The 25,020-nt window shown below is 38.0% G+C and overlaps 1 protein-coding gene across 2 annotated transcripts; it reads left to right on the top strand.

Moving 5' to 3' along the window:
* Nucleotides 1-545: 545 nt before the first annotated feature.
* On the top strand, nucleotides 546-24,311 carry LOC118268962 (G-protein coupled receptor Mth2). Of its 2 annotated transcripts, XM_035583799.2 has the most exons (9): nucleotides 546-889; nucleotides 5,436-5,613; nucleotides 8,039-8,218; nucleotides 8,561-8,639; nucleotides 9,009-9,196; nucleotides 9,617-9,785; nucleotides 10,131-10,313; nucleotides 10,774-12,156; nucleotides 16,868-18,275. In XM_035583799.2, exons 1-8 carry the CDS (start codon nucleotides 587-589, stop codon nucleotides 10,925-10,927), a joined length of 1,434 nt encoding a protein of 477 aa, XP_035439692.2. In that variant the 5' UTR covers nucleotides 546-586; the 3' UTR covers nucleotides 10,928-12,156; nucleotides 16,868-18,275. The 2 variants fall into 2 exon arrangements, with proteins under 2 accessions (XP_035439692.2, XP_050558544.1); XM_050702587.1 differs by lacking the exons at nucleotides 546-889; nucleotides 5,436-5,613; nucleotides 8,039-8,218; ... (2 more) ...; nucleotides 9,617-9,785; nucleotides 10,131-10,313 and adding exons at nucleotides 20,483-20,663; nucleotides 20,911-21,090; nucleotides 21,445-21,523; ... (1 more) ...; nucleotides 23,084-23,243; nucleotides 23,767-24,311 and having other exon boundaries at nucleotides 10,926-12,156; nucleotides 16,868-19,830.
* Nucleotides 24,312-25,020: the final 709 nt, after the last annotated feature.

The following is a 25,020-nucleotide window of genomic DNA, read 5'->3' as shown; positions in this document are numbered from 1 at the left end:
GAACCATAAAACAATTTCTTCATCCTTAATCTTGCGTTATTCAAAGAAACAGAAGTACCTGTTATCTCATATAAGTATTTATCAATGAAATATTTCATTTTATCAATGCACATACAAATGCATGTACATGATGTTTGTCTTATCTATCTGTCGCATCGGTCTATTGAAAGCAAACGTATACAGTCGGCTACCGTATTAAATAACTATTAGTATGCAGGTAAAAAATATTAAATGCCCAAAATCAAAACATTTCTTTCCTTTTAAAGACACAGAATTTTTTTAGTAAATCAAAATAGAATCATCCGTCAACGAGAGTAATCTTACTCCTTCCAAAATCCGTCGTTATTTAAAATACAAGCCAGAAACATCAAACACCCTTCCTTCACTCCAACTTGAAAAAATTTGGTGTCATTTCATAATGCACCCTTTAAATAAACATCGTACCGTATTATGTGTCTTTTACGTATGTATTGAAAAAACACCAGCCTGTATATTATGTTTTTAGAAATACAACAATCGCAGTACAAGTTAAGGAAGTCAATAACATATACAATTCATTTATACGCCGTTGTGAGTAGACGTGACTATGTACCGCGAGTGGATCTTATTCCCCTTACTCATTGTGTTCACTACAGCCAGCACCCCATACAGTTATATCAACAAATGCTGCCGAGAAAATTACTTCGTAAGCGTCAAGAAGTCATGCATCCCGGCGAACCGCACTACCACATTCCCCCCAGATTTGAGAGTGTATAACAAGAAAATTGAATATGTTGGCACCTTTAATGACGTATTTCATCTTAGACCGCAAATGTTCGCAGATCTGAATTTTGGTAGTGCAGCAGTAGATATTCAGCCGATGCCGAACATCGGCCTGTATATTATTGAGGTAAGATTTTGAACTGAATTAACTGCATCCTCTGTAACACATGCAAATTGGAACTGCAATTTTGATTCAAGATGTTCAACTTTATAATGTTGTTAAGCACAACTTTATTTCCTCCAATTTATACATTCTAAAATCAGTATTACATGAACGGTTTATTATGGACAATACTATATTATCGCGTTCATTATTTAGTTCCTTATCCTTATTTTGATAATTAACTTTGTTTAGTAAAGTGATTAGTGGAATAAAATTAATTGCATACGTCCAGAGATTGGGTGGACGTTCATCAAAATCCGTCTTATTATTGGTCATGTGTGACATAAAATGAAATAAATTAATATACTTTTAAAGTAAGATGCAGAGTTAAAATCATTATTTTTTTAACAATTTACAAGAAAAGCAATGGAGTCAAAACGATGCTGAAGAATTGTCAGTTATAATTAATAATAATCAAAAAGGAACATTAGGAATAATAGTTTAATCCTTCAGCCTTTTGGGCATTTAGAAATAGAAATGATGGGTATCTGAGAATTAGCACATCTGTTGTCAAATTAGTCATCAATTAATGAAAAAATATTAGACACGTATTTGTTTATCGTATAAGAAATCTATAGTACTTAAAAGAAGTGGTAGTTAGCTACGTTATTTCCCAAGTATAAAACGTACCATATGTATAAATACTTAGACATGACGTCACACGATAATACAAATCAATATACTTATCGTCGAAAGTATTTGTATCCTTAAGAAAATAAAAAATAGGTACTTTATTGTCGTGTTATATCTTATCTACCAGAGATAATGGATGAAGTTCTCTCTGATGATGAGCCTCCGGTAACCTGACTCACACGGCAACAACTATTAACGTTGTTTCACGCCGGTTTTATGAGACAACGTGGTGTCACTCTCTAGCACCTATCCCAAACCGATCGTCTATATTACAATACTGTCAAAGTTGAAATTGTATTGAAGAAAGTCAGTTTTAGGAATACATTTATTTGGAGGTGGCCGATGGCCGCATTCGTACCCAAGCTCTACCACATAAAAATTGCCTTTTCCAAGCCCATACAAATAAAGCCATTTTGTTTTTAAATATGGATTTATAAATTATTGTATTTCAGATTTTTTTATTCACACACTATTCTTGGTACCTAATCTAAGTTAGCGGTCAAAATGATAACCCATACTGATAAAATTCAATAACATACATTGTTATAAAAATGGTTTATTGTACGTAATCATTATTTTTGTTTAGTTTCTTTTCATTTGTTATATAATATCTGTAAATATGAGTATCTATGTACCGTATCGTAACTAAAATATCACTTAAAAAGTTCAAGTAAATCGCCTCAAAGAGTTATGATGAGAGACCACCACAGATGGGGCCCAGTAGGGCTGATGCCTGATCCGGAGCTGTGGATTACCTAGTGGGTTTACCGGGAATCCGGCTCGAAGGGCAGAAGTAGGAACGGGGTGGTTTTTAGTCAGTAAGAGTCTCTGACACTCCCTCCCGCCTCACCCAAGGCGAAAGAAGTCATTGAATGATTTTCCCCCCTCAAAAAAAAAGTATTTTTAGTTGATATCAATTATAATAGTGCGACGACTTAGATCGATCTATCACCAAAATATCAGATTTATTAGCAACAATGTCCTGTCTACAATAATAGTTCGATCCCAATACAGTGTGACTTCTCCATTTTCAAGAACTGGGTCGGGCTCGACCGACTCGGCAGATACTTATAATACGGCACTTCAGACTCAACAAGTTTGTATTTCAAAGCAAGTTGTTGATGAATAATTCTGGTTACAAGATTGTAGTACATACTATTATTTGTCTTAAAATATAGAATAACAAAATCACTATATAAGAAATATTTATGTCAGTTTAATTGTTGAAAAGGATGTGACGTCAACGTGAGCAACACTTTTATGGAGAAGTGTTATTGCGGAGTCTTTAAACCGTCAACATAATTGAGGCCAATACATATCAATTCAAACTTCAATTTAATTTAAATTGAGGTCAATACTTGAATATAACTAAGTAGGTGCGTAGCGACCCTGTAGATATATTTGAAAAAAAAACCTATAATATTCCACAAAACTCAGTCATGTCTTAAAACTAATTCAATGTAAACAAACGCTTTATATTAAAATCAATTCGCTCAAAATATGTATTCATCATCAAAATAACACAACACAAGTTCAATAGTTCTAAAAACAAATTGCTCGTCTCATTCTGAGTATCTACCTCTTTAAAATAGGAATACTTATTATGCCTAAATAATATCTAAGTAATACTTATCTATACTAATATACTAATATTATAAAGCTGAAGAGTTTGTTTGTTTGTTTGAACGCGCTAATCTCCGGAACTACTGGTCCGAGTTGAGTAATTCTTTTTGTGTTGGATAGTCCATTTATCGAGGAAGGTCATAGGCTATAAAACAACACGCTATGACCAATAGGAGCCAAGTAGAGCGAGTGAAACCGCGCGGAAGTAGCTAGTTTACAATATGTACGTGTGTCTGTTCCGTCTCTAACCGAACTCAAAACCGCTAGAGCGAAATTGATAAGGTTTGTGGTGTAGGTACATAGATACGGGTTGCGGATAGGTTGAAATGCTGGCGTGTGAATATGAAAATCAAATTATTAATAAAGCGAAGTATCACCAAGCGAATGATGAATGAAGATGATGAGAAAGTGTATTGTAACTTTCGTGAGACATACTAAATTAATTATTATGTTATCGGCTTACTCACGTACTGTTTTGACGAGGAACTCGACTAGTTTCAAGCCATGCTAGAGGCTCATATTCATGAGCAGCATTCCGCGACACACGACGCGGCGATTGTCGCGCTGCTACATGCTAAGTGATACTAAGTGTTATGGCACAACGTGTGATTTGGCAATCCATTGTCTTCACCTATGACATAGGTCATTAGGATAGCCTAATGGAAGACGTCTATCGACCTATTTTATATATACCCGGGACCACAACACCAAATACAGCTAATGATTTATTATTAAACCGCACATATCAATTGTTCTAAACCATAACTTCCTTTTACAATATATTGTATTCAAGGATATCGTAGCTCGTTATTATTTATTATTTAAATGCAAATGTTATATGCTTAGAATTAAATAAATGTATTTATTTTCCTACTAGATATTAATGTAAAATGAATATATTATTTTTCATACGAATAACCACAAAATATACGTCGTTGGAGTAAACAGGATAAATTTGTTATTAAATTAATTATTCCATCAGAATCTTGGTATGATTTAGATAGTATTGTTATTTATATAAATAAATGTAGGCCGTTAGGTCCAAGTGTAATCTCGCTGTAGAAACCTAGAGTACAAATAGAATACAATTATATAAGTGAAGAGTTTCTCTCAGAAGGTACATCGGTAATAAGCCTTTACGGAAAATAACAACTGTAAGGTGGTATTCACCGGGGAATACATTGTTCCAGTATATAATGCAATATTTTCCTGTACCTGTGAATTGTGTTTTTTTATGATTTTTTCTTGTCCCAGTTATCGAAAAATAATGTAATGTGTCATAAGTTTTTAAACTGACATGGTCACTAACACTAATATTAGAACTTAAGACGGGATATTTACCATGTTTATTTATGTCTCTGAGTTTCGAGTTTATCCTTGATCATGACGCTTGCAACAGTGCCGAAATATCGGAAAGTCATAGACATAAATAAACATGGTAAATATTCCGTCTTAAGTTCTAATATTAATGTAATGTGTCGGTTAAAATTATACCTTGGTGAAGAGGTGTAGTTGGTGTGGCCTCCCTAAAGGATGTCGCACGTTGACCTTCTTGCATTTGAGGACGAGACACAGATTTAATACCTACTGTACCTCAAAGAGCCATCAGACCACCACAGATGGGGCCCAGTAGGGCTGATGCCTGATCCGGAGCTGCGGACTACCTAGCGGGTTCACCGGGGCTCCGGCTCCAAAAGCAGGAGTAGGAACGGGGTGGTTTTTAGTCAGTCAGAGTCTAACACTCCCTCTCGCCTCGCCCAAGGCGGGAGAAGTCATAGGATGATTTTCCCCCCTCAAAAAAAAAACCTACTGTTGTGTTAAATACATTCTCGGAATCAGCTAATGTTACTCCATCAAATGTTGTGTATAACTCAATATCGCAAAAATTGCCGCTCATCCTCTTTTGGCAGGAAGATATCATGGTCTTGTACCACTAATGTCTCAGAATATATCTGTTTAAAACTGTTCTGCCTATGTTTGTAATGTTTGTAACTTCAAATTTGTTGCACGATATAAAATGTAACCCACTTTTCTCAAATTATTACTCCTATATATATAAACTACGGGACGATTTATTGCCATACATTAACTTCGTACTATGTCTGAGAATTTTCGAAAAGAAAAACGTTTAAAAATCCTTTGTTCAACACCGAAACCGAGAACTCTTGCTCAAAAGTCGTATTTGCCAGAACTACTTGTGTAGTCACAAACCATATGCAATAAATATATAATGGTGTATTTTTTGTGATTGTAGAATGGGGGACTTGAATGGGAGCTTCCAAATTCATACAAACGATGGAATGAGATACCTCCCTCGAACTTTTGCATCGACTATAGATTTAACCCGAGGACGAATAAAACAAGACTTGGTTACTGGATCACACTACCCCCCAGCCCAGACACACCAAAGAGCAGCATATACTTAACCAGTGGTGAGTACCTACTATCTATACTAATATTATAAAGCTGAAGAGTTTGTTTGTTTGTTTGTTTGTTTGTTTGAACGCGCTAATCTCCAGAACTACTGGTCCGATTTGAATAATTCTTTTTGCGTTGAATAGCGCATTTATCGAGGAAGGCTATGCTATAAAACATCACGCTAAGACCAATAGGAGCGGGTGAAACCGCGCGGAAGTAGCTAGTTTAGATATAATTCATATTATTTTAAATAACGCGTTTTCTTAACAAATGTATGAAAAGGACAATGATAGCAAGTATGTAATTCCTATCAGTACGTGGACATAACTTAGCATCTACAGCCTGTGGCAGTCCGCTGCTGGACTATATATAGCCTTCTCTACAGAAGGGTTGTTTATGACATTATGGATTAGTAAATGGATTGGAAACCAGCGACCCGGTCTCGGTCTGCTTAGCTCCTTAGTCAGCTTTTAAATATTATGAGTGGTTATCAAGTAACAAGTATATATTGTACAAGGCATATTTATTAAATAAAAAAAGATTTAAGCTTTTGTAACATACTAAAATAACTTATAAGATATTTAAATTGAAACTCTGGCGTGATTGTCGTAAGCCTTATTAAATCATATTTATTTTCATAAAGGTTTTTAATGAGTAATTGGTAATAATTTATATAAGTAAACAGTCCGATGCGGTCACGCATACTAGCAGTTGTGTTTAAACCTTTTTGCTTGGTAGTCATGATCGAAGACACGTAGGCAAAGCTCACAAATGTTTAGGTACGTTTGTGAGTATTGCCCACTCATTGCGATGGAACCTCTTAACTCAAATCAAATTTATATAACAAACAATCGATTCACACAACTCTTTCTATTTTTCCCCTCAACCTGTGGGCCGTGGTCGCAACAAAAGAGAAGTCGCAGAACCGTCTATTCCCACTAAGAACACCAGGATAGTTTATAACCACAATTATTAACAGACTTTAAAAAAAATGGAGTTTCTCCATTTGACCAGTGTGTATGTATGTTTGTGCGCGATTATCTCGCATTTGACTGAGCCAATTTTGATACGGATTTCAGCATCGTATTTTTCGGACTTAGGAGAAGGGTTGAGGTATATAATCCGACTTAAAAAATGGAGGCACTTTAACTATTGAAGGCGGTTCCCTTTTTTAAGTTTTATCAGCCATAAGACTGACAGTTTCTTTAGTCTTCCTTGGACAAAATAACTCCATTAGAATCTTCCACGTTGTTCATATTATGAACAGCTATTTCCTAAGCGGAATATTAGTTACCAAGAAAATTAATAGCGTAAAAACAATTGAATCATTAAATTAATAGAGCCCATGACCACAGAGAAAAATGAATCACACTCTGATATGGTTATTTCTGTATTAGTAAATTGTTAATTTGCAAATAAAATAAATGAAGATGCGTCAGTTACAATATAATAATTTAACGTCGTACAATTTATTCTTCGAAATAATTAACAGTACAGGATGTAGTAATTAATGAACGCACACACATTTTACTAATACACAGTAACTGAGTCTATTCCAGGTAAAGTCGGGTGTTCTACGTTTCTTGTTAATACCCCGTTACATGGATTTGTCGCGTGAACGAACTTATCACAACAAAGCAGAGGAAAACACTTTTGTCCCTATTACTATTTATAGGTGTATTAAGTGACTCCCCAGTCATGCTTCGCCACGAATAAGCCGGCTCGGCCAGCGATACCACGGCCTCACACAAAAATTACGTGAAACAACGCTTGCGTTGTGTTTCATTTTGCGAGTCAGGTTACCTGAGTGGGCCTCAGGTAACCTGATTACCGAATTACGCTCCCCAATCTTCACAATCCCCGATTCTCCAAACCCCCAAAAGGTCGGCAGCGCATTTGTAACGCCTCTGGTGTTTCGGGTCTTTTTCGCGAATCACGTACATAACTGCCTGAGTAAATATGATCATGTTTCTGCTACAATTAAATTACTTTCCAGTTCGCCAGACTAGGAAACAGAGAGGCTTTAACTATTTCTATTCTCGTAATTACCTAGCTATTCATCCTTTTACTTCCATTACAGTTACGAAATCCACAGACAAATATTTCGCAATAATTTCCTTTATTGTTTTTTCTTTGTTCAGTATAATTTTATGATAATGTCCAGTCATATGACATAACGTCACGTTAAAATTGAATAACTAAGAGTGTCGTAAGTAATCGTAACGTAATTGTTTGACGAGGAACTCGACTAGTTTCAAGTCATGCTAGAAGCTCATATTCATGAGCAGCATTCTGCGATACACGACGTGGCGATTGTCGCGCTGCTACCTCGACAAACAGTTACGTAGATAAGCCGATATAATAATAATAATTAATTTAATATGTATCACGAAAGTTATAATAAAATTATAATATTTAAACAATTTAATTTGTCAACAGCTACACTGGTATCCTGTTTCTTCATGCTGTTGGTGCTGATAGTATACTTCTTGTTGCCTGAACTCCAGAACTTATGTGGTCTAATCTTAATGGCCTACGTCGCCAGTCTCTTCATGGCTTTCCTACTTTTGGCCATCATTCAGATCAAAATTCATCCCGCGAATACTTGTATTGGATTGAGTAAGTAATCATATTATATGATTAACTTTGAAGAATTAGAAATGGAATTTCTAAATGTCAAAGTAGTCACTGTCAATGTCAAAGTAGAGTTAAAATTGATAACAATTTAACAGTCGGCGACGGTCAGTGCCCCAATCATGAATGAAAACAATATCATAAACCCGATCGTGAATGATAACAACATGTAATTCATTATCGGGGCGCCGACCTCCATGAAAATGATGAATATAGATTTATTATTCTTTACTGTATATATACATGTAAACAATTTTAGCATCACTGTATACAAGTCACAAGTCAATATTACAACTAGATGATGTAAACATGCTTAATTTTTTTCAGCATTTTCCATCTACTTCTTCTTTCTGGCAAGTTTCTGTTGGATGAGCGTGATGTCCTATGATATTTGGTGGACCTTCAGGTAAGGGTATTCGTTCACTTCGTGTAATATAATCGTATCAAAATCAATACAACCAATCGCGAGATAATAGTAGCCAAACTTTAATAAGTATAGTATATTATATTATCGGCTTACTCACGTAACTGTTTGACGAGGAGCTCGACTAGTTTCAAGCCATGCTAGAGGCTCATATTCATGAGCAGCAATCCGCAACATTCGACGCGTCAATTGTCACGCTGCTACGCTTACTGTAAAACTGTAGTATGTCTCACGAAAGTTCTAATAAAATTATAGTAGACAAACTTACATACATATATACATACATAGCAGGTTAAACTGAGAACCTCCTTAATTTTAAAGTCATTTAATAAGAATATTGTAATTTTGCAGAGGTTACGCTAAAGCCCGCCCCATCCATCGTCGCGGAGAACGTTTCAAGTTCATGATGTATTGTCTGTACGCGTGGGGCCTGCCGTTGGCCATGACTATAGCTCTAGCCGTCCTCAACTCGGTCGACATGAAGCATGTGCCTTGGTTTGTGACTCCCCATGTACCGAGCCATGGCTGTTTCCTTGAAGGTAAGCATAAGTATAACATTATAAAAAATAAACGCCCTTTCTTTCTTCTATGGGTAGACAGAGGTGCACACACGTACTATAAGTGCATATACTTCTACTTATAGTGATCAGCAGATACTTTATGACTCCCAAATTACAGGGGTTGAATTTAACCTCTTTATTATTACCATCAACAGCCTGTAAGCGTTCACAGCGCGACTAAGGGTTTGCCATATTCTCCACGTTTGGTATACGTGATCGTAAGAAATATTCGAAAAACTGAGTAATTTAGCCAATGTTAGACCTTATCCCACTTGGAAATCAAACCTCAATACTCTTAGCTTGACCAGCAGTCGCTCTTGTGGCCATTCGGCTACTGAGGCAGTCGTAGAATAATAATGCAAAGTGTATGTATAAGCCGTTATTGCTAAATTCTTTCAGGTGGTGAGAAACTGCTGTACTTGTACATGCCGATGCTGATTCTTATTCTTTGTAATTGGATGTTCTACCTCATGACTGCGTTCAACATTTGGAGATTAAGTCGCGGCACTGCTATGCTTGATACAGCCGCTGCTGGTACACCACAAGCACACCGCACTCACAGACAACGGTCAGTGTAATCAAAGTGATCTTTGAAACTCTAGGGTTACTACGTCGATATTGCATCTGCCATTCATCATTTTACAATAAAATATATTCTATCATTTTCATCATTACATTACATTTCCTTATCAAAATTATTTAAAATTGATAAATAAACAACATTAGCGCTTTTACAACTGTCCATACTATGAAGTACTACGAACGCTACGCCGTAGTATGCTACGCCATGCCGTAGTGTGCTACGGCGTAGCTGTATTATACATCCATATTATGTGCCGTAACTTTAAAATAACATCTGTTCCATGTTCTTTTCTGATTTGCAGTAGCTAATTTTATATTATTTTCTTCCCAGATTCATGGTATACCTCAAACTGTCGATAGTGATGGGATTGAATTGGTTATTGGAAATCATCAGCTTCTTGTATCCTGGCTTCAAGATGTGGTACATAACTGATGCGTATAACATTCTCATAGGACTGGCCATATTCTTGATATTTGTATGCAAGAAGAAAATACTTAAGAAATTGATAAAACGGTAAGTGTGAAGTGTAATTAAACAAAGTATTATTTTTAATACTAATAGTTGTAAAATAGAAATATTAAAAAGGATGACCCTGAAGCCTTATTATTCAATTTGACTGCACGGTGTCATGACGCGGATTCGATTCCTGCGCGAAACTTTGTATGATCCACTAATTATTGTTGCGTGTGGGTGTGATATGTATGTCAATTTATATGTTGGTTGACGCAGCCATGACATAGAAGAAAATCCAAATGTGGGGCAACAATGTATCTAAAAGAAAAGAAAAAGATGATTTACAATAACTTCGTCTATTTCAATTAAATTTACGGAATGTTTAATATTAGCAATGTCTAATTATACATCGAATAAGTATAACATGATTTCTGATTAGTGAAAGTGTAAGCTGCTTCAGATAAACAAGTATGTATGCTATATCATGATATTCATTTTGCTTTATTTTTCTTTTACCCAGTTACCTGCACTTCGAAAAGATGCACTGGAATCCATCTTCAAAGAGCTACACCAGCAGCATATCGGATTCCAACCAAGAATCAGTTACTTTGCAGAGTAAAGTCTCTTCCCAACCAAATGGCATTGTGTTACACAACAGGAGTAGAATGGATTAAACCAAAGATTAAAACTTACAATCCTCAAAAGTAAAATGGTTCTCAAATAATTTGCTCTATAGATCTTGTGATAACAGCTGACTAAGGCTGCTTTTCCACCAGAGATGTGCTATGGAAGCTGTGGATGCGTATGCGATATTTATTGGTACACATAACTTAGCACTGGTGGAAATGAACTCAGCTAAGCTATATTTTTTATATGAATAAATGCGTGCTATAGATGTGTGCTATAGATAGAAAGAAAGAAAAGCTGTTTATTTTCTGTTACAAAAATAATTAAGTAATTGGTCAATAGAAATAAAAAATTACATAGAGCTACACATATTCCTCGCACAGCTACATTGCTTAATATCAGTGAAAACGGTCACATAGTTTCACAGCTTAACTATTGCACCTTCGTAACACAGTTACTAGATGCATAATGAAATACGTGAAATACTTATAGCATAATATTGCATGGCATCGCATAATATGACCATTTGATCAGTCAGCTATTTCCACTGAACCTTTCTACCTTTATTAAATATCTTTATATTAGTTTTAAAAAAACATTAATACTCATTTGTTAAGCCATATCGACCGCACGTTTACCGAGGTGGCTGGACAACCAGCTGCCACGCAACGTGTAGTGGGTTCGATTCCCGCACTGAGCAATTCTTTATGTGAATCACAAATAATTGTTCTGGGTCTGGGTGTCATGTGTATGTGAAATTGTATGTTTGTAAACACATCCATGACACAGGAGAGAATCCTAGTGTGGAGCAACGTTATTTAAAAAGAGCTTCTTTTTGTATTGAAAAAAATTATGAACAGGGTACACAGAGGTACACAGATGGACGTTTGAAAAATTTGGGTCATGATGGAAAACCCACCTATAAAGTATTGTATTACGTATTATGATAATTAACCGTAGAACCACCAATACAATTAGTGTATTATAGGATTTAATTTACACTCTAGATTATCTTTGAAGTAATATATTGGAATGTATTATTTACATTCCAAACAACGTGAGGTCTCTCCTTCTCGGGTTTGACCCGGCGAAAATGAGCATTCATATACATTCCATAGAATTTATTAGGCTCAAAAATCTTATTACATACATACGTAGTTACATAGTATACTTAGAGGTACATTACATAGCAATGCAATGTAGATGTAGCATAAATAATATAGTAAGATATTAGAAAATAAGTGATTATTGTGATTTGAATTAAAAAAATATATATGTCGGAGAACAGTTCGTGAACACACTTAAGACGACCGCTGCCAGCCCCTTTTCCATGAATCACTTCAAAATCAATTGGTTTAGTTTTAAGTTCTCACCAAATTGTAAAGATAGTGTGATCGACACATGTTAAGTACGTAAGACAAAAAACAGTTAAGGGCTGCGACCCTGCAAAGAGTGTGGTTTTTTTAGGGACGCTATAGGACCCAGCCGATACGAGGAAGGGTCAGACACACATTCCTTCATGGGACACGGTTGCGCGATCACGCTCATCTCTTAAGACAATCCTAATTGTAAACTAGTGTAGTATTAACAACTTTTGTAAAAGCTTACTTTACGTTATTGACTGTTATCATTGCGAATACAATATTGTAATAAACATGGACAAACATTGTAGTTCTCATTACTACCGATTATTACCGCGACGACACCCCGACTCCGTCATCAGAAGTGGGATTACCTCGTTCGAGTGGACGCTGTGATCATGGACGCGAGAAAGTGCGAATGTTGTTGGAGATGCAAAATTCCCCGACGCTAGTACGCGCTTTCAATAGACTTTGGTGAGCTTTCGTGTAACCAAGAAATCGTTGAGCGGTACGAAGATATTTGGTGTGGACCACGAGGGGACGCTGCCGATCGTGACGCCTGTGCTTCGCGCGCATCATGCGCAGCGTTAGCAGCGCCGGTAGCGGCGGGTCCTGCGAGCTGTGGAGCCCGTGTTGCGGGTGTGCGCGGCGTGGGACGCTGTAAGAGCCGATGCGGGCCTCGGATGTCAGCAAGCCTGACTTGCTGGTGAACGACTTGTGGACGTCGGTGCCGCCACAGTCCTTGCCGGAGTTCTACAGCATATTGGTCAGTTCCTTTCATTCTGTTATAACTGTGGAACCGAGTTTATCCTCAAGAGTTCATTGCACAAGCGTAAATAATAGAGTTAAATTAGTGACATGGCTTTTGTAATTCTTTCACGAGCCCGTCTGGCGCCGGACTCTACAACTGGATGCCCAAGGCGCTCGAGCGGAGGAGCCCGAGCGTGTGGTACGCGCTGTATGACCGCAAGTTGTACGGTTGCGCGCCGGTATTGGTGGCGCGTCGCCGAACGGCTGTGTGCGAGCCCCGGCTGTGTGCGAGCTGCTGCGGCTCTGGCTGTGTGCGAGCTGCTGCGGCCCCGGCTGTGTGAGCTGCTGCGGTCCCGCTTGTATGCGAGCTGCTGCGGCTCCGGCTGTGTGCGAGCTGCTGCGGCCCCGGCTGTGTGCGAGCTGCTGCGGCCCCGGCTGTGTGCGAGCTGCTGCGGCCCCGGCTGTGTGCGAGCTGCTGCGGCCCCGGCTGTGTGCGAGCTGCTGCGGCCCCGGCTGTGTGCGAGCTGCTGCGGCCCCGGCTGTGTGCGAGCTGCTGCGGCCCCGGCTGTGTGCGAGCTGCTGCGGTCCCGCTTGTATGCGAGCTGCTGCGGCTGTGTGTGCGAGCTGCTGCGGCCCCGGCTGTGTGCGAGCTACTGCGGCCCCGGCTGTGTGCGAGCTGCTGCGGTCCCGCTTGTATGCGAGCTGCTGCGGCTCCGGCTGTGTGCGAGCTGCTGCGGCCCCGGCTGTGTGCGAGCTACTGCGGCCCCGGCTGTGTGCGAGCTGCTGCGGCCCCGGCTGTGTGCGAGCTGCTGCGGCCCCGGCTGTGTGTGAGCTGCTGCGGTCCCGCTTGTATGCGAGCTGCTGCGGGCTGTGTGAGCTGCTGCGGTCCCGCTTGTATGCGAGCTGCTGCGGCCCCGGCTGTGTGTGAGCTGATGCGAACTACTGCGGCCCCGGCTGTGTGAGCTGCTGCGGTCCCGCTTGTATGCGAGCTGCTGCGGCCCCGGCTGTGTGCGAATGCGAGCTGCTGCGGCCCCGGTGGGCGACTGCTAGCAAAGGTGGTGAACGAGAACGTGTGGACGTCAGTACCGTCGCAGTTCTCGCTGGAGGTCTACAACACTTTGGTGCGTTCTTTTCATTTTGTTACGACTCTGGAGCCGAGTTTTCCCTTATGAAGGAGTCAATATCGTCAAAGATTCATGCCCCAAGAGTAAATAATATAGTCAAAATGCAAGGCATTGGTGACAAAAGTTTATAGTACCTACTGTACAAATATCAGCTTTGGTTGAAATTGACGATATTGCTCTTAAAATTCTATTTCATGTTCTTCCTGACAAATACTTACGACGTGGTATTCTGATGGGTTACGACATTATATCTCATGCTCAGGGTATCAACATCTTAATTTCGTTTGACAAGCTGTCTTTTAACAAATCATTGTCAGTAAACGTTGCATCGTCTCTACCCTTGTTGCAATAGATTTTAACGAACAGGCCGAAGCAGGAAATATCAACCGGTCGTACAAATACGCGAACGATCTGTTACATCTCTCATTTACTATATCGCTGAGTTGCAATACGAGATTGCCTTGTAGATGAAAACTGCATTCATTTACCTCAATCACCTAATTCTATATCTGCAATAATTGACTATAAATGCTCATACTATTCTTAAATCAAGTGCAGTTTGTCAGAGTTTAGGCTCAGGGTGCTGATATAATTGTGATCTTCGGATCCGTCCCAACTTGTTGGTTTTCAGCTAAAATCCTTGCGCCTAACCGAGTCACTAGGGTTCACTAGGGTAACCGCGAAGTTGTGAGTGTAGTCCAGTTGAGGTACTTATTGTAAAATCTTAAAAGTTAAAGTGTAGTTTGTATAGTTAATAAAAATAAACTACTGTGTAACTCGAAGTGTGGTTTTTTATAACTGCCGAGTCGCTCAGTCTAACAGATCGCTTAAAAAAAAAAAAAAAATACGAATGAACATTTGGATGATTCGTCTAAGGAACATGAAATTGAATAACAAGTTTTCCAAAATATTGTGATTGAATAAAATCTGAACATGAATAGCAAGATGTTGAAAGCAAATGCAATTACTGAAATGTGTAAGGAACTGACGATTAAGATTTTATGACGATTTACTTACTAGATCAATCTAGTTTATTTATTTACTTTTATCGAGACTGGTTTTATAACTTCAAAATGCATGTGTTAGTGTGTAGTCGTAGCTCCGGTTTAGCCGAAGAGTGTGCGATGCGCATCTAACAATGCAGGTACTGGATGGTTGAGTGGATAATCGGTGTAATGCATGTGTTGGTTTGTAGTCGTAGCTCCGGTGTAGCCGAAGAGTGCGCGATGCGCATCCAACAATGTAGTTACTCGATGGTTAAGTGAAAAATCGGTAATGCATGTGTTGGTTTGTAGTCGTAGCTCCGGTGTAGCCGAAGAGTGCGCGATGCGCATCCAACAATGTAGTTACTCGATGGTTAAGTGAAAAATCGGTATTGCATGTGTTGGTTTGTAGTCGTAGCTCCGGTTTAGCCGAAGAGTGCGCGATGCGCATCCAACAATGTAGTTACTCGATGGTCAAGTGAAAAATCGGTATTGCATGTGTTGGTTTGTAGTCGTAGCTCCGGTTTAGCCGAAGAGTGCGCGATGCGCATCCAACAATGTAGTTACTCGATGGTTAAGTGAAAAATCGGTATTGCATGTGTTGGTTTGTAGTCGTAGCTCCGGTTTAGCCGAAGAGTGCGCGATGCGCATCCAACAATGTAGTTACTCGATGGTTAAGTGAAAAATCGGTAAAAAGCCGAAGAGTGCGCGATGCGCATCCAACAATGTAGTTACTCGATGTCAAGTTGGTATTGTGTTGGTTTGTAGTCGTAGCTCCGGTGTAGCCGAAGAGTGCGCGATGCGCATCCAACAATGTAGTTACTCGATGGTCAAGTGAAAAATCGGTATTGCATGTGTTGGTTTGTAGTCGTAGCTCCGGTGTAGCCGAAGAGTGCGCGATGCGCATCCAACAATGTAGTTACTCGATGGATAAGTTGTGACTGGCTGTAATGCATGTGTCAGTATGTAGTCGTAGCTCCGGTTTAGCCGAAGAGTGCGCGATGCGCATTTGACAATGTAGTTACAGCTGGTTAAGTGATATCAACATACGGTCGGCCCACTGGTCATGTGGTGCGACACAATTGAGGTTCTCAAACCAGGTCTCATTATCTTTTGTTATTTCTTACAGTAAAATTGTTGAGAATAAAATAAAATCCAAATTAGAGCAGTTTCTGCTTAACAAAATAATAATGTTAAGTTTGAATTCAAAATCTTGCTGTTTCAGTCAGGTATGACCGAGACAAAAGTCTACTGTGGTGAATGTTTCCACTTGCAGATTGAACACCACGCGAGGACGCGTGATAACGTCAGGATGGCCGTGTCGGAGAACAGTTCGTGAACACACTTAAGACGACCGCTGCCAGCCCCTTTTCCATGAATCACTTCAAAATCAATTGGTTTAGTTTTAAGTTCTCACCAAATTGTAAAGATAGTGTGATCGACACATGTTAAGTACGTAAGACAAAAAACAGTTAAGGGCTGCGACCCTGCAAAGAGTGTGGTTTTTTTAGGGACGCTATAGGACCCAGCCGATACGAGGAAGGGTCAGACACACATTCCTTCATGGGACACGGTTGCGCGATCACGCTCATCTCTTAAGACAATCCTAATTTGTAAACTAGTGTAGTATTAACTACTTTTGTAAAAGCTTACTTTACGTTATTGACTGTTATCATTGCGAATACAATATTGTAATAAACATGGACAAACATTGTAGTTCTCATTACTACCGATTATTACCGCGACGACACCCCGACTCCGTCATATAGTTATTAAGTTAGTTTGTAAAAAAATGCCGGGATTATTGTAACGTATGAACGAATTTAGAGAACGTATGTGTAAAGAGCTGCTGAACATAGCTTCACCACGGCTTCATAGAAAACCGAAGTGAAACAACACCGGGTAGGGGCCCAATTACCCCCCTTCCCAATCTTCCCAGTCCCCGATTCCCCAACAACCCTTTAATTCCTAACCCCAAAAGGCCGGCAACGCCTCTAATGTTTCGGGTGCCCCTGGGCGGCGATGCTTACCATCAGGTAAACGAGCAGACGGATCTGCTCGTTCAGCGGCTTATACCACAAAAAATAGCTAATGTTTATTGGCACCACACACACAAAAAAAAACATTAATAAATAATAGATCTTCCCAATGACTTCCAGAGAAGCCTATGTTCAGCAGTGGACGTCTTGTGGCTGATATGAGGTTGATGATGTGTAAGACATGACTGTGGAGTAATTCCTTAATAATGCTCACTTAAAATAGTTGTTTCTTTATATACTTAGTTTTTGAGTTCGTAGTACATTTTTGTAACGAGAACATTATAGTGTATTTTAATAATAACTATCGTGAGACATTCTAAATATAATAAAAACAACGGTTTACTCACGTAACTGTTTACTAGTTTCGAGTCACAGTGGGACTTCCTCGTGAGCAGCGTGCGGCGTGCGCATACATGGCGATGTTGCACAGCCTACTAGTGGTACGTTTTCCAGTATATTTACGTTCGTAAACCGTTGTTTTTAGTTAACAATATAAGTATGTGTTCATAAAACATGAAAAACAAGTTTTTTTATGTTTCTCTCTTATAGTTGTAGTGGTTTAGGGATTAAAGCCCGCTTCTCGTGCATGAGGGTGCATATATTCAGTAACATACGGTAACATATTGTAATACACGGTAACATACAGTAACACACACCGAAATGCAAGGCGTTGTTTCACGCCAGTTTTCTGTAAGGCTGTGGTATAACTCCACTAGCATAGAAAAGTAGCATCAGTAGCATCCAACTACTGTGCTAATAATTAATTAATTTTTAGTGCCATACTACTAATTAAAATACGTTTTAATTATATAAAAAATAAATAATTTTAGTTATAAAGTGTACTTGTACTTATAATTATTATTACCCTACATCACTTACATTTGTGTTGGAGCACCGTACGTGATTGGCCAAAAATGGAGAGGCTATATGTATAAGATTAAGATAAATAATACTTAATAGAATAGAATAAACATTGACAACGAATGTTATTAAGTTTTAGTTTTCTTATGGTTAATGAATTAAGTATTAGGCTACTCATGAGTGCTAAACAGAAATGACAATCAATACTCAATGTGTATTTCTTGTTTAAACATTATTTTTATAAATAAAGAAGATTTAAGCAAAACAGACATTTATACTCTGGGCTATTTATTATTCAATAAGTAAACATAATATACTTTCTGAGACTGAACAGAAAAAAGTACCTTATATTTTTACTGTCTCGATTCTTGTTCCAAGTTTGACTCCCAAGTAGAGGGCCTCCCGTGCCGTTCGGCGCGCACCACAAAGAGCCATCAGACCACAGATGGGGCCCAGTAGTCTTTAAAATTAAAGACTAATTTGTTTTGGCATAAATTTGATTCGCATAACGTTAATAGGCCTAATGACTTATGTAGGAAATGGTGGTGGTGAACTTGTAGTGCCCTATACACACATAATTCTGATCAAACTAATTTGCTATAGTTTCTGTAAAAATTAAGTAATAATGTTGGTTAAAAATTGTATATGCTGTGTAACCAAAGTTAGTGACAGAACCGAATTGCTACAAAACCGACTCCACGTAGTCTTGTTTGTCCTACCCCTAGAGTGTAATTTAAAATCGCGTAGCCGCGTAGAAGCGAGGCGGCCCGCGGGCTGAGGAGCAGGAGACTGCTAGCGAGCGATCTGCTGGTGAGCGAAAGCTGTCTGCGACGATTAGCACGCGTGGGGCCGCCGGAGGCCCGCAGCGCCAGAGCCATGACAGAAAACCTGCTACATGCTGCAATTTTGTTCGCATGCTGCTCGTTTTATTACATTATCCAAGTCGTCGAAGATATTATATAAAATTGCTAATTAAAGTGATTAATTTTGTGTAATTTATCACTTTATCTAAATTGAGTGGACATTATAAATAATTGCTAGACAGTATATATAATATCAAGATTTATTACTTTGGCTCTAACATATAGTCAGACCTAAATTCTTGAAGAGTTGATAGTTTCTTCATTAATTGAATAGCAAAATGTTTTATAGTTTGTAACCTTCCTCGATAAATGAACTATCTAACACAAAGCTAATTTTTCAGTTCAAACCAGTAGTTCCGGAAATTAACGTGTTTAAACAAACAAGTTCTTTAGCTTTAATATGAATAACAAAGTATAGATTAATAATAAATATGCTTATTATAATATAGTTATAAGTTATATAGACGTAATATGTATATCACGTTTGTAATGACTCATCTAAGTATATACAGCTAGAATCACATAAAGTATAAAACCGTCGTCAGTCACATCGAAGTAATCAAAATGAGACTACTTGTGTCATTTATTACGACAATCGTAATATTAATAACAATTTGTGATGTAGAATCATTCGATCATATGCAACGCCTGTACCAACTGATGCATGAAAAAAACATAACTGCGCCAAAAATTCGTGATTATGGAAATATTACCAAACATTGTAAAAATACAACGAAAAAGTGTTTATGGAAATGTTGCAACTTTGGAGAATCAGTCAGAAGAAGTAAATGTATTCCAAGCAAACTGGACAATATACTAAATGATGTTGTGATATATGATTCGGACCTACAGCAGACAGACAAAGATCTCCTAGACACATTCCACTTAGTTCCGAATCATTTTTCTCATAAACAGTTCAGGATATATAAATTTCGTTTAAATATTTTATTTGAAACTTATTTATCAGAGGTAAGTGTTTCTTTATTATATTTAAAATCAAAATTATTCATTTTTAAAAGCACTTTTAAACGTCATAGATAAAAATGTCTGTATGTCAGTCAGTGCTCTTGTGAAGCTATTTGCTCGTCCCAAAGTGTACATTCCTACGGAGAAGAACGAGTAAGAAACCCCATAGGTTACTCTTTTTCAATCAGGTTCACAATACAATTCTTGGTTAAATTGTTTCGTTAGTTCAATTGTGTGAGAACAATGTAACACTAATATTCCGTCAAATGGATCGAAAAGTCAGAATTATTTCAAAAAGGGGTATACATATCAATTGCACGGTTTCTAGACAACATAATAAACGATATGGGAAGGGCTTTTTAAACTCATGTTTTCATGGAACCAAGTTATGAATTTTTCAAATTGCGCCGCTGCGCGAATCAAAATTAGGTAGCCAGGTACTAGGCGATCAGATTGATAGAAGAAAAGTTTCGTAATATTAGCGAGTGATCCCTGTAGTGTTGTGACACGTTTGTATGATTTGAAATCAAGAACCATGCGATACAATTTTTTTTAAACGTATTTTAAGCTGAAACTTTGTGTAGAGGTTCTATTCAACCTGTATTCATCAGCGCTTGATATTGAAATGTACCTAAATCAATTGGACTATTTTCAGAATGGCATCGTAATCATCGAAATGTACAACGAGTTTTACCGATTTTATAAAATTGACGTGAACAGTTTCTGTATAGATGTAAATGTAATGACACAAAAAGTCGTAATCTATGGAGTTATTTATAATGAAAATGACGACATTCCGGAACTAAATACAGCTTCACACTATTACAGAATAATAGGTAATATATTTATATCTAGACTAATAAATAAAATTGAATTGCCGCTTGGAATACTGAAATAACCACTTTACTAAATACATACGATACATGCACCAAAATAATATTTTCTACAATTAGAGTCTGTCTGTCTGTTTGTTCTCATTAATTTAATAATAAAATACAACAATAAAATCTCCGACTTATGTAATGAAATAAAGATAAAATCTGTTTTTGTAAGAAGTAAAGTTAGGTTATGTATGTGTTTCAGCGCTGATACTGTGCACAATATTGCTGATATTTGTCATAGCAATATACTGCATCCATCCACATCTTCGGGACCTCCACGGCATGTTAGTGACGACTCTCCTCTGCTGCTACCTCGGCAAAACTACTATAGAAATCATACATCACATTAATATCATTCAACGCGAGTTTTATTCAATTCTGGGTAAGAAAGTCTACGTATTTCTTTTTATTTTATGTCTCCGTTGACACTGAATATATTACGAACATAATAAAATAACGTACGTAAGTTTTTTGTTATCGTTACGCCTTTTATCCCCGAAGAGGTAGACAGAGGTGTACATGTAATTCACTATGCACTGTACAATGTATACCCACTTTTCACAATTTATGTTATAAGTCCCATGTAATAGCAGGTAAGCCTGTGTTACGGGAAGAGTGTACGGAGTGTATAGTCTAGATACACACGTCATGTGCACGCTCTGACTCTCATATTAAAAATAAACTTGAAATGTCTAATCGTTCTAATTTCTGATCATTTGCAATTTCTTTTTTTCAGAATCATTGCATATTTTCTTTAATTTGACCATATTTTCATTCACCAATGTGATGTTTCATAATGTATGGGAATCAATAAGGTAAGTCCACATTTTATTGCACTCGGCTGTACCCGAACACACTTTGAGTCTATGACCAAGAGAATAAATATGATTGGACGGATTTTCTTGAATGTGTCGAGAGACGTCACATAATTATTTAAATCGAGATTAGCGCATATTAACAAACCAATAGGGATGATGACGGGGTAATAAATCTTAATATTACATATACTGAAGTGATAAATTACACAACATTAATCACTTTAACTAGCAATTTTATATAATATCTTCGACGACTTGGATAATGTAATAAAACGAGCAGCATGAAAACAAAATGCAGCATGCAGCAGACAGGGTTTCTGTGATGGCTCCGGCGCTGCGGGACTCCGGCGCCCCCACGCGTGCTAATCGCTCACCACCGCAGCTTCGACTTGTTGGCCGGATTCGCCGGCCAGCCTCAGCCACAGTGGCTCGCTAGCAGCCTTCTGCTCCTCAGCTCGCTGGCCGCCTCGCTCCTACGCATCTAGAGTGTAATTTTAAATTAATAAGGATAGTAATTTTAAATTACACTCTAGAGGTAGGTCAAACAAGACTACGTGGAGTCGGTTTTGTGGCAATTCGGTTCTGTCACTAACTTTTGTTACACAGCATATACAATTTTTAACCAACATTATTATTTAATTAAACAAAAAATACCTGTTAAATACTTTAAGACAGACAATAAATAAAAATTAGTCGACTACCCTATTCTTCAATTTGTTAATACTAAGTATACCTAGATATAAACAATAATTAATAAAAAAAATCCATAGATGAAAAATACATACAAATCTAAAATATACCTACAATAAATTTCCTCAAAGATGTATAAAACATTCATAAGTTTAAAGGTAAAAGTACTGATTAAAATACTGAATCACAAACTGATAAAAAAACAAAGAGTGCGTCTAATAATGTGGCAAGGGATTGTATATAGAGCACGGAAACATCTAACTGATCAATATTTATTTTTATTTTCAGATCAGAAAGAAACGCAGTGAATATGCGTCAAAATAAATTAAAACAATACTTCAAATACATCGCATATGGTTTTGGTCTTCCTCTGATTCTAACAATAACCATTTCAATTATTAATTTTATTGACATGACATCTATTCCATGGTTTATTACACCTAAATTTTATAGAAGACAGACTTGTATAGGTAAATATAAAAAGAAAAATGTGTTATTTCTTGATTTTCAACATTTCTATTTGACTCATGACGTTTATTAACAGCATACCTCGTTTCGAAATGCCGTAGGCGACGCCTACTTTATATAAATAATACCAAACAAAATCTTTCGTTATTGTAAATGCAAAGAGTCTTAGAAACAGTTAAAAAGATATTTCAAGTCTAGCCAACTATTGAAGACACATTCATAAATTTAAGAACAGATCCTCTTTTATTTCTTTTTATGGTATAAGCCGATAAACGAGCAGACGGATCACCTGATGGTAAGCAATCGCGGCCGCTCATGGACACTTGACACACCAGAAGCGTTACAAGTGCGTTGCCGGCATGGCTCTCTCACACTTCATTCATTCTTATCTCATTCCAGGAAAGGAGATGATCTTGTACATTTATATCCCCAGGCTGGTCATGTTCTTGTACAATATATGTCTATGTTGTTTAATTATACCAAAGGCGTACGAGGGATTTTTCGGAAGCCTTTCGATGACTTATACTACCAACGAAGCGATCAAATATGATAAAATAAGGTATAAATACTTCTTCTATTATATATTTCTTTCAAGTCGTTTCACTCTCGACAGAGTGGTCGTGGTCAATCAAGAATAGTTGGAGTGACAGGTTCTATTACACGACGCAATTTTTGTACACTTATGGACAACAGTTTGTTACCGCCTTTATTCGGTTAGTCCCTCTCATCGGGAATCTACTGCGCGCTCTGGTACCCTCAAACTTTCCCTGCACTGCCAGACGCTCTACGTACTCATTAAAGCGCCGTGATAGGCACATGGGCGATGGAAATAAAGGGGGCGTGAGTATCGTCGTTTGACGCCGAGTTCGTTAAATGTTGACAATTCTGTGCACGACATTCCAAGCATCCAGCACCACATCTCTTAACCGTCTATCTTTTTCTTATCGCTCTCACGTAAAGTCCATGTTTATGACGCGTACAGGTTTATAGAAAATATTAAGGAGCGAACCAGTCTGGTCGATTTCATTCACTATCTATTTTCCATTTCTTCAAGACATTACAAGCATGTTGTTATTTCGCAGATTCTCGCAATACATGAAACTTATGACGTTTATGACAATTTCGGAGGCTGCGAATGCTTATAATGTATGGTTCATGAAGCTGTACGGAATAGTATCAACTAATAAGTGGCTTTTAGGAGTCGTCATTGTTCTCATATTTCTACGTGGAAAAATAAAAGGGTGCTAAAAGAAAAAGTCCTTCAACTTCTGTACGCTAAAATATGATCAGCATGACAGAGATGCAATGAAAACAATAACAAAATACATATATCACGATAAGTGATATAATTTTCTATGGTAAGTGTTATAAAGTAACAACTTTCCACGATTTTCATTCATTCTGCAGAAGACAGAAGGTTACAAATTGCACAAACTAATTTAAGATCCTGAGGGGGAGGCCTTTGTCAGCAGTGGACGTCGTCTGGCTATTGTTGATGATGATGATTATGAATTTAAGATCTGTACAACAGAAACTAGTGTCAGTAATTATTTTTAAGTTTTTATGTTTTAACTGTAATAAATATGGACCATGAAATAAATTGTATTATTTTTTACCCCCGTCGAGAGATAGGCAGTAGCGTTCTTTATAATTTTAACTAGAGTATTTATAAGGGGAACTGGACACATTCATTTATTGGGGGCCGAGGAACTATGAGTAACGGTTTAAGGCAACAATCTTTATTTTTATGACTAAACCCACTACAATTTAATATCGGGTTACAAATATGTCCTCTATGCTGCGTATGCGCGCATTGTTCTATAAATCCAAATTCCAACATTTGGCTTTATAAAATTATAGTGCACGCTTAGGCTAATGGGGAAGGATAACTAGCAACCTTGAGGGATTTTTTTAGTGGGACAAGCCCGCCAAAACTTCCCAAAACTGCAACTTCTGTAAGCCAGGATATATATCCGATACAACCATAACAAACACCGAAACACTGTCAACACATAAATAACTAACTGTCTTGGATCCGACAACGAAATAAATCCGAAGATATTATTAGAGGAGAAGAAAAAAGCCTTGAAGTGGACCAAGATTCTCAAAGACGAGGAACAGACCTGTAAGAGTTTAAGTTCAATAAATAAAATAAAATAGACATTCTGTGTTCCGGACGGCCGGGATGCTCCGAGCTGAGCTCAGGTGTTGCCACGGTAACGGCAGGGCGAGGCTAAAGGGGCGCGGGGGCGCGGGCAGCGCAATGCACTGCGAAGTGCCACAGATCAATATTTTGCATACCTACCTAATTATAGACATCGGGTGCTAGTACTAAA

This window comes from Spodoptera frugiperda, chromosome 2, assembly GCF_023101765.2.
Source record: "Spodoptera frugiperda isolate SF20-4 chromosome 2, AGI-APGP_CSIRO_Sfru_2.0, whole genome shotgun sequence".
Classification (NCBI taxonomy): Eukaryota; Metazoa; Arthropoda; class Insecta; order Lepidoptera; family Noctuidae; genus Spodoptera; species Spodoptera frugiperda.
This window is presented reverse-complemented; position numbering and strand designations above follow the sequence as displayed.